The sequence below is a fragment of the Sinocyclocheilus rhinocerous genome, unplaced genomic scaffold (genome assembly GCF_001515625.1).
Source record: "Sinocyclocheilus rhinocerous isolate Xijiao unplaced genomic scaffold, SAMN03320098_v1.1 scaffold1314, whole genome shotgun sequence".
Classification (NCBI taxonomy): domain Eukaryota; kingdom Metazoa; phylum Chordata; class Actinopteri; order Cypriniformes; family Cyprinidae; genus Sinocyclocheilus; species Sinocyclocheilus rhinocerous.
Genome location: NW_015644118.1, coordinates 980,698 through 992,906, shown reverse-complemented (window position 1 = coordinate 992,906; position 12,209 = coordinate 980,698). Strand labels below are relative to the sequence as shown.

The following is a 12,209-nucleotide window of genomic DNA, read 5'->3' as shown; positions in this document are numbered from 1 at the left end:
ATAAATAAATAAATAAATAAATAAATAAATAAATAAATAAATAAATAAATAAATAAATAAATAAATAAATAAATAAATAAATAACCTCAAGATGATCATTATCTTTTCACGTGAGCAAATTATACACATCCTCTGAAACAGCTAGAGGATGAAAGGAAATTCCCCAAATTTGTATGCATGTCTTGCATCTACTTTGTAACAGCAATTTGTGTTTTGCCCTGAAAGGGATCATGGAAACTCAAAAGCATGCATTAATTTTAGTGCAGACCTGTAATTACGGAAAAGTCCTCGTTATTAATCACTGCATTTATGTTTTAGCAAAACACGAAGAATAATAAGAGACTAAAACCTCATGCTTATAGGTATAATAGTCAGTGATGCCATACTGTATATTATAGATAAAACTGTAATTACAGATTATGGAGAATTACACCATTCCAGCATTTAAAGCCAACAGCATCACGATCTACATCAGTGCTTCTCAACGGGTGCGTCACGACCCAAAGTAAATGCTAATTACAAAAAGTTTCTGCAATTCATAATATACAGTAATTATGCGTTGGTAGCAAAATAAATAGTCTTAAAAAATGCTTTTAAAAAGTAGGAGACTCTTAACAGATTATTTATTGTTGATGTCGAATGTCATGCGTCCAGTCACACGCTATGCTATTGTGGTGCAAATTCATCTGTAACTTTATAGAAACTAAAGCAATAAGGCAGGTGGTAATATGGACAGGTTGAGCAATATCACACTCGTAGCAGTGCGATGTGGCTGTATATCGGCACTGCTGTGAGTCGGCCGTAGGTAATCACAGCGTGCCGATATACAGGCATATCGCACTGCTACGAGTGTGATATTGCGTTTATACAACAGTTCAATGGCTTGAGTATGTAAATACATAGGAAACAACAATGGAGTGTCTTTAAAAACCCTCTTTTGTGCAGAAGTATTTCCTTCCGCCACAGCTGTTAAACTGTCAACTTGAGATTTGAATCTGAGCCCAAGATCAGTTAATAATTCAAAAACGTCACTTTAGAACTAGTAACAAAAGAACGCTGAGTTGCTTCTTTAAAAGCTTATTGTATTACTGTATTAAAAGCTAACTGTATTATGAAGAGACGAGTATTATTATGGACTGAGCGAGTGTGATTACCTGCATCTGATGAAGCATTGATTCTTCAGCTCAATCTGATATTCAGCATAAATCATTAGTATGAATGTCCGCTGAGGAAAGCGATATCTTTGTCATACTATCCTTTCATCTGTTAAGGGTGATTTCCAATGACAGCGCTGCTCAGTGCATTTGTTGGCTGCGTCTTACAAGCTGTTGTTAAAAGTAAAAATAACTTCCTTGTTTACAACCCTACAAAAAATAACTTTTGAACAGCAATATTGTATATGTAACTTCATATATCATCACTCATCTAGATATTTTTAGCATTTCATTTACACTGTATTTGTGCATGTTATGTTTTCTGAATGAAACTTGGCAATAAGGATTTGGCAATAAAACAATAAAGATTTATATAGAAATAGTTCCTGCATAAGCTCCGTACGTAACTACAAAACTTGGAAGTATACCTCTCCTTTCTCATTTCTGATTCGCCTGTTGAATTCCTTCCCTTCCATGCACAGGAAGTCGTCGCCAGGATGGATGATGCCACATTTGGCAGCAATGGCACGTGCAGTGTTTATGTTGTCACCTGTCACCATACGCACAGTGATGCCTGCTCGTTGGCACTTCCTGATGGCTTCTGGGACCTGATTGGAATTATAATCAGCAAATCAGAACAGATAAAAATATCATAATTATGCCTTTTAAGTCTTCTTATGAAAGGGTATGTGCGGTTTCTTAGGTAAATAGGAGAGATAAACTAAAAGTACACGCATATCCAAGACAGTAAACTGGTCAGTATACCTCAGGTCGAACAGGGTCTTCAATGCCGACCACGGTGATGCAGGTAAGGTTGGAGACAATGTCTGTCTCATTGTCCCAATCTGGCATGGGGTCAGCTGGGAGCTCTCGGTAAGCGATGCAAATCGTACGAAGGCCATCGCATGCCATCGGTTCAATCACTTTCTTCACCATTTCATCTTTGTCCCGTGGCCTAAAAGCATGAGCCTCATCGTCACGGCCCAAGATGAACGAGCACCTGAGATGAAGGCAGAACTGTTAAAAAATGTTTACACTGCATTTTTTGACAAAGACTGCACTTTTCAAAATTTACCCAGAAGCCAGTTAGAAAGAGGTGAGATTCCTGTTAACACTTACTTATATTTATTTTCAGAACTCTTTTTAGACAAATCATTTTCAGGAAACCACAGAACACTCTTACTGTCCATTCTTTGTTCTTCCAGCAGTGTGTGGTTAAAATAGTCTCTGAATGAAATATCTATCAAGACTATCTATCTATCTATTCTTTTCTATTTGGCACTTTTCATAAATTAGGTACAAATTAGGCCTCGAAGAAAGTAGTAGTCCTTAGTTTGAACATTTTTTAACAAATGGCCAGTGAAATAAGATGCTTAACCTTAGCAAAATGTTGATTATCAAAATCTTATAAATATATAGTATAAATAAAATACACCAGCATTTAAGTGTTTGACATCAGTAATATTTTTTGCTTTTGAAAAATGCTTGTTCACCAGAGCTGCATTTATTTGATCAAAAATATAGTTAAAACAGTATTACTATGAAATATTTGTATAATCTAAATACCTGTTTTCTATTTTAATATATTTTAAAACAATTTATTCCTATAATGGCAAAGCTGAATTTTCAGCATCATTACTCCAGTCTTCAGTGTCAAATGATCCTTCAGAAATCATTCTAATATGCTGATTTGCTGCTCAAGAAACATGTCCTATTATTATCAATGTTGAAAACTGCTATACATTGTCTCTTTTCAGGATTTTTCCATAAACAAATTAAAACGGCATTTATTTTAAAAAGAAATGTTAGTTATCCCAAACAAAACTTTCGAATGTTAGTGTATATAAATCATAAATAAAGTGTAACTGTTTTTTAGTACAATTATTATCAGTTCAACAGATAATGTTATATGTCATCTTAACATTACACGTTACTATTGCAATTTAAAAATCACCACGTATACAAAGACATCATTTACTTTCTGAGCAGGATCTCAGAGGCTCCTTTGCTGTATAAGCGGAAGCTTCCGTCAGGCATCTGAATGACGGTGCTCATGGATTTTCTGACAGAATTAAAGGTGTAGACTTTATAGAGCTTCTCTTCTGGGATCTGCTCCCTCACAGCTTGGTAGTCCTGCTTCAGGCCCAGCACGAGTCCCAGCAGAGCACATTCTGTCTTATTACCCACTTGTTTGGGCAGCCCACCTTCCTTATCTGCAGCCTGGGAGGAAAAGGTGAAGAGAGTGGAAGACAGAGTAAATTAAAAGATGAAATGATAGTCGTAACTTTAGTGAAATCACTGTAATGCATGGCCTCTAATGGTTTACTGCTTTAGTAAAAGCCTCTCACCATTATTTTGGAGGTGTAGGCGCAATTCACAGCAATAGCACTGGTGATGAGCTCCAGTGTCTTTGGGTTAATCTGGTCTGGTCTTGGGATGTCGCGGAAGTGCTGGTCCCCTACATAAATCTGCACTACTGTCATCCGGTTAGTGGTTAGGGTCCCTGTTTTATCTGAGCAAATAGCAGTGGCATTGCCCATAGTCTCACACGCGTCCAAATGACGCACCAGGTTATTGTCCTTCATCATTTTCTGTGGAAAGGCATTGATGGGAAGTCTTAAAATGTTAGTGGCACTTGCCAGTGTGAATGTGTGTGTGTAAATGACACTTCCATGATGGACACAACTTCACAAAAACAGGTCCATTCTTCGACATAACTTTTAAGAAACTACTAATTATTAATTTCTATCTCACCTTTACAGAGTAGGCCAATGATATAGTGACAGCCAGTGGCAAACCCTCTGGCACAGCCACCACCAGAACTGTAACTCCGATGATGAAGAATTTGACAAAGTACTGCACATAAATAGGTGTGCATTCTGTCAACCAGACCCGTCCCTGAATGACAAACGTTTCGATCACGAAGTACAGCATCAGGATAATCACAGTGATGGCAGACATCACCAGACCTGGAATATATCATACATCTTTGATTGCTGAGAAAACTTATAGCACACCTCTCCTCAAAGAGGCGCACAATTTGAGATATCATCCACAAAAAATTTAGTTCATAACTGAACAAAATATATACTACCGAACAAAATAACTGAACAAAATATATACTACCGTCCAAAAGTTTGGGGTTGATAAGTTTTACTAAAGAAGTCTCCCATGCTCATCAAGACTGAAATTATTTGATCACAAATACAATAAAAACAGTATTATTGTGAGATAATATTAACATTTAAAATAACTTTATATATTTTATATATTTTAAAATGTAATTTACTGTAAAAGTAGATTTTTCAGCAGCCATTACTCCAGTCACATGATGCTCATGATGCTTCAGAAATCATTGTAATATGCTGATTTGGTGCTCAGTAAATATTTCTTATTATTGTGCAGTTGTGCTGCTTAATATTTTTGTGGAAACCATGATACTTTTTTTCAGTATTCTGATAAATAGAAAGTTCAAAAGAACAGCATTTATTTGAAATAGATTTATTTTGTAAAAAAAAAAAAAAAAAAGCCTTTTGTCACTTTTGATCAATTTAATATAAGCATTTATTTCTGTAAGATTTATTTTTTTGGCGTTTTTGCCTTTATTATATAGAACAGTGGAGAGCAGACAGGAAACAAATTGGGACAGAGAGAGGAGGATGGGATTGGAAAAGCATGAGCTGGGACTCAAACTCGGATTCCCCAAAGCACAGCTGCACTATATGTCGGAGCGCTGTCCACTAGGCTGTCGGCTCTGACAGGAGTATTTATTTCTTTCAAAGAAAAAAAAAAACTGACCCCAAACTTTTGGATGGTAGTGCATAACATCATAATTTATGTATGAGTCAGATAAATGTGGTAAATCAAATGAAATAACCCCATAAAAGTAAAAATAACTTCCTTGTTTACAACCCTGTTTCAGTCTCTTCAATATTAAAATTCTTTTCAGTCTCTTGTCACCATCTAATAGCGGAACAATGCAACTAATCACCATCACGAACACAGACACCATTTTCAAATACTAAATACTATAATAAAATACCACTATTTATATAAAATATTATTTACTGAATAATAATATTTAATAAACAACAACAACAGCCATCATAAAAGTTGCTAGGCAATTCAGTCAAAAGTACAAAGGCAGCGCTCCGATATGCAGCATTAAAGTTACATAAAATATAAAGTTATGAGACTTTGCCCTCAGCCAAAACTATTTGCTCTGGAACAAATAATAGATTAATGAGACCAAAGACTGCCCGTTAAATCTACTCAAAACTAGGGATGTAACGATTAACCGCGAACCGGTTGAAAAACGATTCAAATATGTGACGATTTAAATCGGTTGAGATGCTAAACAAATCGCGATTCAATTAGGGGCAGGAGTTTATATGAATGTATGTCTGAGGAGAACTTACTGTCTTTAGAAAAGTTTAGATGGTATTTTTTCTTTTCATCTTGCCTCTGTATAATGCATATTAAAGTTTATAAGTGCAGCCCTACTTTGTTTACAGCGGAAATCAAGGAAACGCTTTAAGCACCACTTGCTGGCAGAGAGTGAATCTGCGTCTCGTTCAGCTCGTCTGCTGTTTCTGTTTCATGCAGATATTTTTTATGTATAGTTTTCTTAAAACTGAAGTCAGACCATTCTGTTTTTACTTCAAATTTCGAAATTATACAATCTAATTTAGATTAAAAAACTGCTCATGTTGAATGTATGCAGCATCTTTGTTTGGATCATGATTAAAATGCAGTGGTTGCCTCTAATTTTAAATGGAAAGAGCACAGACAAAGCCTTATTTTGTTTATATGAAGAGATTTCTTTTATTTGTGCTACTTATTTATTTGATTTGGGGTTTGTTTTAAAATTTCAATTTAGTTTTGTTATTTACATTTACATTATATTTACATTTTGTTATTTAGCAGACACTTTTATCCAAAGCAACTTACAAATGAGGACAATAGAAGCAATCAAAACCAACAAAAGAGCAATAATACGCAAGTGCTATATTAGTATCTTATTATAGTGTTATTTAAATTTCACAAATAAACGTGCAGCATTTTGTTCAAGCAATAATAAAAGGACACATTTTGTTTATAATTTGTTAAATCTCATTTTGTAAAAAAAAAAAGAAATTGTGAATCGAATCGTGAAATCAAAATCGTGAATCGAATCGTGAGTTGAGTGAATCGTTACATCCCTACCCAAAACTAATTATATCTCATGTTTAACCCCTATAGAGACATCAGAGCCAACGCCAAATTCCCAAAGAACTGGCCGAGGTAAGGCTGCTCTCGGCGGGTTCATGAGCGCTGAACGGCCTCTGACGCCCTGGAGCTCACATCTCCCAAAACGTCGAAGCAAATTTTCAAATAGAAGTTATCTTTATTAACAAACCGCATATTTGAAGTCTAAGCAAGTACATTCTTGTCTAAACAGCTTTCTTTCTAAAAAACTACATTCCGTGACACAAAAACAGTATTATTTATAAAATTATAGTGGATTTGGGCGTCTGCCATGACACCCGCTGTGAGAAATACTGCAAGCGGAGTGATACAAACGGTGAATTGGTCGGAGTTCTGTTATCACTAGAATATCGCACTCCTCTCAGTATAAATATATATATATATATATATATATATATATATATATATTACTGACCCCAAACTTTTAAACAGTATTGTGTAACTTAGAGGTTCAGTAAAACTCCTATCCCTGAGTATTAGCAAATCCAAAGCTTGACTTAAAAAAGCCAATACGATCAGAAGAACTTGACCTAACATTAGACTTCCCCACCTGCTTTCCCGATTTGCACTGCCAGCTTGGTGAGTTTGCCCTGAAGAACTGATTTCTCCTTCTTGGGCACACTAGCTTTTTTCTTTTCTTTTTCCTCCACTTCCCCACCTTCTGCACTCTTCAGAGGCTGCATCTCCATGGCAACAGCCTCATCCTGTTTCTTAGCTATAGTGGGTGGAGACAAAGTAATCAAGCAAGTAGAATGATAGGCAATTGTTAAAAATGTTCAGAATAGCAAACTACACACTTTTTGCGGTTTGCAGTATGTATACTGCGCACAGTATGCACAATATCATTATTTGATCTGACTGACAAAAGACATTTTACAAAATGTAATTAAATATAATAATATCTTAAATGAATTCATTAAGAGAAATATTTTTTATTTCTCTGTTAATAATGATAACAATTATAAAAATTATTATTATTTGTATACCATGATAGCAGGATGGTACTCACTACACGCAAAGTTATGAGTTCAATGTGACTGTAGCAGACTACAATATGAAATGCTTATTGTTACATTATTTCACATAAATGTTTAGACAAAATAGTAGGCAGTATACAGTAATTACTGTGCAGTGTGCAGTTTTTCATTCTGAAAATTGCTTGTCATAATAATGATTTTATCTCACTATAAATCTATCTGAACATGCCTCTTAAAAGTGATAACTCAATTCTAAATCAGTCTTGAGTCACCTTTATTTTGATTGTTCTCCAGGGTGCCGTCTTGTTTCCCTGTGAAAGTTAATGCAGACATTTAAACAAAACAAATATCATTTCTGCTGCTTGAGGTCAATGTAGCTCACATGAGAGAACAATAAAGTGCATGAGAAAGAAAACATGAAACATGGAGGGATAATATTTGACAGATATGGAGAGCTAAAACCAGGATGTCTGTTTATGAGTCATCTCTCTATTGTGAATGTCACCTACCATTTATGATGTTGTGTTCTTTGGCTTCAACACTGGAGAACAGCATGGATGAATTACTATTGACCTCTGATAGAATTGTTGGAAACAGAGGATAGGACAAAAATGGAGGTGGTATGTAAAGACAAAATAAAACCTAAATGCTGAACAAAAGCAATGAAAAATCAACTCAAATGAGTGTGCAACATTTCTGAGCATTTCAATGCATTGAATAGGATTGGCCCAGACCATTAGACATTTTGTATCTGGATAATTCTATATGGGTATTCAAGCAAAATGGATTTTTCTTTTTTGATGTGAATGTTTATTCATGCTCAATTTTAACCACCATTTATAAAACAGTTTGAAGAACTGTCAGATGCCAACCTTTCTTGCAGTCCGTCTTCTCCTCCTCCAACTCTCCGGCCCCCAGGAGGGTGAAGATGATGCCCGTTTGAGAGTTGACACCAACAGCGGTCACCAACATTTTCCCAGAGCCCTCCATTACATGAGTGCCTGAGTTTCGTGAAACACAGAGAAGACTTTTACAGTAAATATTTTCAACAATGTCTTCACAGCTCTTCAAACACCAGTTATTACAGACTTTTATGTCTTTCGTATCACTCAGCACTCTCACTTTTTTTTACTAATCCAAATTATAATAGCTTATTGGCGCCATCTTGTGACTCAAAATGGTTAGCTACTGACTAAAGGACTTCAGTATTCATTTTAATATATATTTTGAGCATAAAAACCTTTATAGATGACTAGAAGCTCAGGTGTCTCCAGTTATAGCATGTTTAATCTCAAACAATTGATTACATTTAATCGTTTATACAAATAATATTTTAGGGAAATATAATTTCAGGAAATTAAAAGCGTCATAAAAATCTTTTAAATTCATATTAAAAAACAGTATCTTAATCTACAGGATTTTGTAATCTCAAGGTGAGGGTAATGGAAAATATAAGCATATACTGTTATTCCATCATTGTCCAATGGATAGCCTCGTGTAATATATTGTTGTTATTTGTTGTGCTCACACTAGCCCCTGCACTTGTCTAAACCAAGGATCAAAATTAAAGCTGAAGTCTCTTCCATGGCCTTTCCTTTTAGTGTGTAATACAATTAAACTGAACCAGATTGCTTCTTTGTTCCCTGATTCATTGCACATTAATTCTTGCTTTCTTTACCAGGATTTTGTCTTGTTTTCCAGCAAAAAAATCAGAACACCCCCCCAAAAAAAAAAAAAATAAGTACATAAATAAAATACACATAAATGTACTTGAAAAGCAATTTTGTTACAATAACATTTGTTTTCAAACACTGGATTTTGAATTAAGTTCATTTTTCCTACCCCATTGTTATTTAAGAATTTAGTGAGGTTTATGTCTATTGCCAACGAGAGAAGATATTTTTTACAGAGATAAACAAGACAAAATTACTGATTAAGACAATTATGTTGTACAGCATGCATTTCCTTCTTCACAACAGAAGCCTTCAAACATACATGTTGAGAAGAGATGCCTCTTCCATAATGGCTGAGAAAATAATATGCACCCCTTGATGATTAATTGCATAAGCTGATGAACGACAAAAAAGGCTTGTCAATAAAAAAAAACATTTTCATGGAAGCTAGTCATCTGAAAGTTCAGAAACATGTACAGAAGCAAGAGATCCTTATTGAAACAACATGGAGATCTTATGCAAACAAAAGTTTGCCCAAGAGTTTCACTGGATTATCAAAAATTAATCTTGATAAATCAAAGCAGTTTTAAATTAAGAAACTCCTGCCTTCAAAACAAGTTCTCCCTCAGGCCATCCACCTCCTCAATGACCTGAAGAACTGACTGCACAGGCTGGAACTGATCCAGTACCACTATACTTTAATCTACCATCGTATATCATATGAGATCATATTAAATAATAAACTGTTTTTAGTATTTAAACCTGAACATTAACATGAAAGTGTAGGATTTTGAAAACTGTTAAAACAAAAAAACAGCTATGATGTAGGTTAATAATCAAATAAAAATTGATCATTAAGAAACAAAAGGTCTTGTTTTGGTCATTAAGAGACAGAACTTGTACAAAAGGTCAGATCTTCTCACTCTTTATTTTAGAATGTAATTTATGGCAAAGCCAAATTTCCAGCAGCCATTACTCCAGTAAAAGAACAGCATTTATTTGAAAAATAAATCTTTTATAATGATTATAAATATCAATTTAATACATCCGCTCCGAATAAAAGTATTAATTTCTTCTTCAAAAACAACACTTATTGACCCTAAACTTTCAAACGGCTTGTTGTTGAAAATATAGGCAAATCAAGCAATCCTGATTCTGTATTGGACACTCGAGCGAGTCACCGATATTCAGATTTTTTTTCTTTGCCACAAATTAGTATTCATTATTCTTTGTTAATGTCAATTCAGTTATGCGAGTCCACTCTAATCATGTTACACAAGCATTTTTTACATCAAATGTCTAAAAGCATGTTATGTTTACATCAATTTCATTTCCCATTTTTCTTTCACACTTGATTATGCTGAGGTCGTGTGGTAGCACTGCGTGTGTGGCCAATCGGAGAAACAGATGCTGCTCTGGTGAGCTCCGATCATTAGAAAGAAGTGACAGAGCAGGTCTCTGGAGGGCCTAACACAAATCTGAGCCTCTGTCCAGGAAGCAGAGATGAGGGAGGAAGCTGATTAACCTGTTTATCAGACCTCAGGGACGTTCTCTCATTAAATCAGTCAATGAGATTTGGCCCAAACACTGAGTGTTAAAGTATTGACAGAATACTTTGGTTCAATTGAATTCTGAATTAGTTTAATTCAGATGGATTGCGATAATGCCAGCCTAAATAAATTGATACTGGTAATTCTGTGAAGACTTACAGTATACTACACACGTGACATCGCCATATAAATAAAGGGAATAGTGCCCCTGGGAATAAGCATCCTGCTCAAGCAAACAGAACACCCTTTGCATGTTCAAGCCTGCAACCTTTTGGATTTTTAACCACTACTACTAGTCTGTCCCAGCAGGGCTCAACTGCCGCTCTAGGCAAAACCCTACCGTGCCGCCCCCACTTCATATTCACAATTAAACACGATCTTTAAAGGGGTCATATGATGCCCATTTTTGCTTAGGAGTCATTCTTGTCTACATCTGCTCCGGCGGTGAAACAATGGCGGACTGATGACAGCTCACTCAGGGCGGGTCTAAGGTAAGACACCAGTCCAGTCTGTGCTGAAACGCTACTGTCAATCAAACTATCGTGGGAGGGGCCTGTCTGTGTGACGTCACACAGACAGGCATCTGAGATCGGCTCGATTTGAGAAAGGGGAAAACATTTAACACTGAAAAAAAAAAACACTGGGTGGATTTTTATCATTATAGGGTGGTTGTGAACAAACACACTGCCAACACACATTTCAGTTCAAACAACTTGTAAAAGTGCATGTAGCATCCTATGACCACTTTAAGATGCATGTGAAAGACTGGAGATTTTGTTTATTGGTACAACTGCATTAAAATAAAGCAGACACAGGCATGTTTTCTGATTATTATTAAAATAAATTAATTAAAAATAACCACTAGTATAGCTGCAAAAGCAAATTAAGTCTACAGGCCATGGGGAGATTTGGGAGAATTCCCAGTAAGCAGCTAGTAGTCAGGGTGTAATTTGAACAAGCTGGGTCCGGGTCCAGCACCTCCGGATTCCGATAACCTCATTTGGCGGATCCCCCTCCTCACGCACCATTGAAAGATGTTCGTGTCAGGGTTATTATAGTTTTGCATTTTTAAATTTGTTTTTATTTTAATATCGCTGTCCATTTTCTTTTATTAGTTTCATTCATAATTTGGTTAATTTTAGTTTAGTTTTTATTTTGTGAACAGATTTATAGCCTATTTAGTTTTTATACAGATTAGTTTAAGTTTTAATTTTAGTTTTAGTAATTAAAGTTTAGCAGAATTAACAGAACACTTCCAGAGCGCAGACCAAAGACATTTTAATTTAAGCTTATTGGCGCAAACCTCTAGCGACACAAAATTAAAGCATGCTGAGATTGAGTAGAAAACGATTATTTATTTTTGATTATTATTTTTAGTTAGGTGTTCAATAACTGCTGTTGGTTTCGTTTCGTTTTAGTTTTTCATTTATTTTGACATTTTTCTTTCTTTCTTTCTTTCTTTCTTTCTTTCTTTTTCTTTCTTTCTTTCTCTAAATGCCTTTTATTTCAATACAGTTCTTAATACAACATATTTTACAGTTTAAACATGTATACAACATTACTTACATTTAAACTCGTTTAACAAGCATTTTAGAAGTAAAAATGAAA

The 12,209-nt window shown here is 35.1% G+C and overlaps 1 protein-coding gene across 1 annotated transcript in view; it reads right to left on the bottom strand.

Annotated features, from left to right (window-relative positions):
• LOC107758015 (plasma membrane calcium-transporting ATPase 3-like) overlaps window positions 1–12,209 on the bottom strand; it is a 37,700-nt gene that overhangs the window by 14,296 nt on the left and 11,195 nt on the right. Inside the window, exons 6-14 of the mRNA XM_016575650.1 lie at window positions 8,251–8,379; window positions 7,888–7,953; window positions 7,651–7,689; window positions 6,952–7,116; window positions 3,909–4,123; window positions 3,503–3,745; window positions 3,133–3,374; window positions 1,920–2,154; window positions 1,583–1,762 (exon numbers count right to left, since the gene is read on the bottom strand). Of these exons, the coding sequence (XP_016431136.1) occupies window positions 1,583–1,762; window positions 1,920–2,154; window positions 3,133–3,374; window positions 3,503–3,745; window positions 3,909–4,123; window positions 6,952–7,116; window positions 7,651–7,689; window positions 7,888–7,953; window positions 8,251–8,379 (1,514 nt within the window). The remainder of the gene's footprint in view (window positions 1–1,582; window positions 1,763–1,919; window positions 2,155–3,132; window positions 3,375–3,502; window positions 3,746–3,908; window positions 4,124–6,951; window positions 7,117–7,650; window positions 7,690–7,887; window positions 7,954–8,250; window positions 8,380–12,209) is intronic.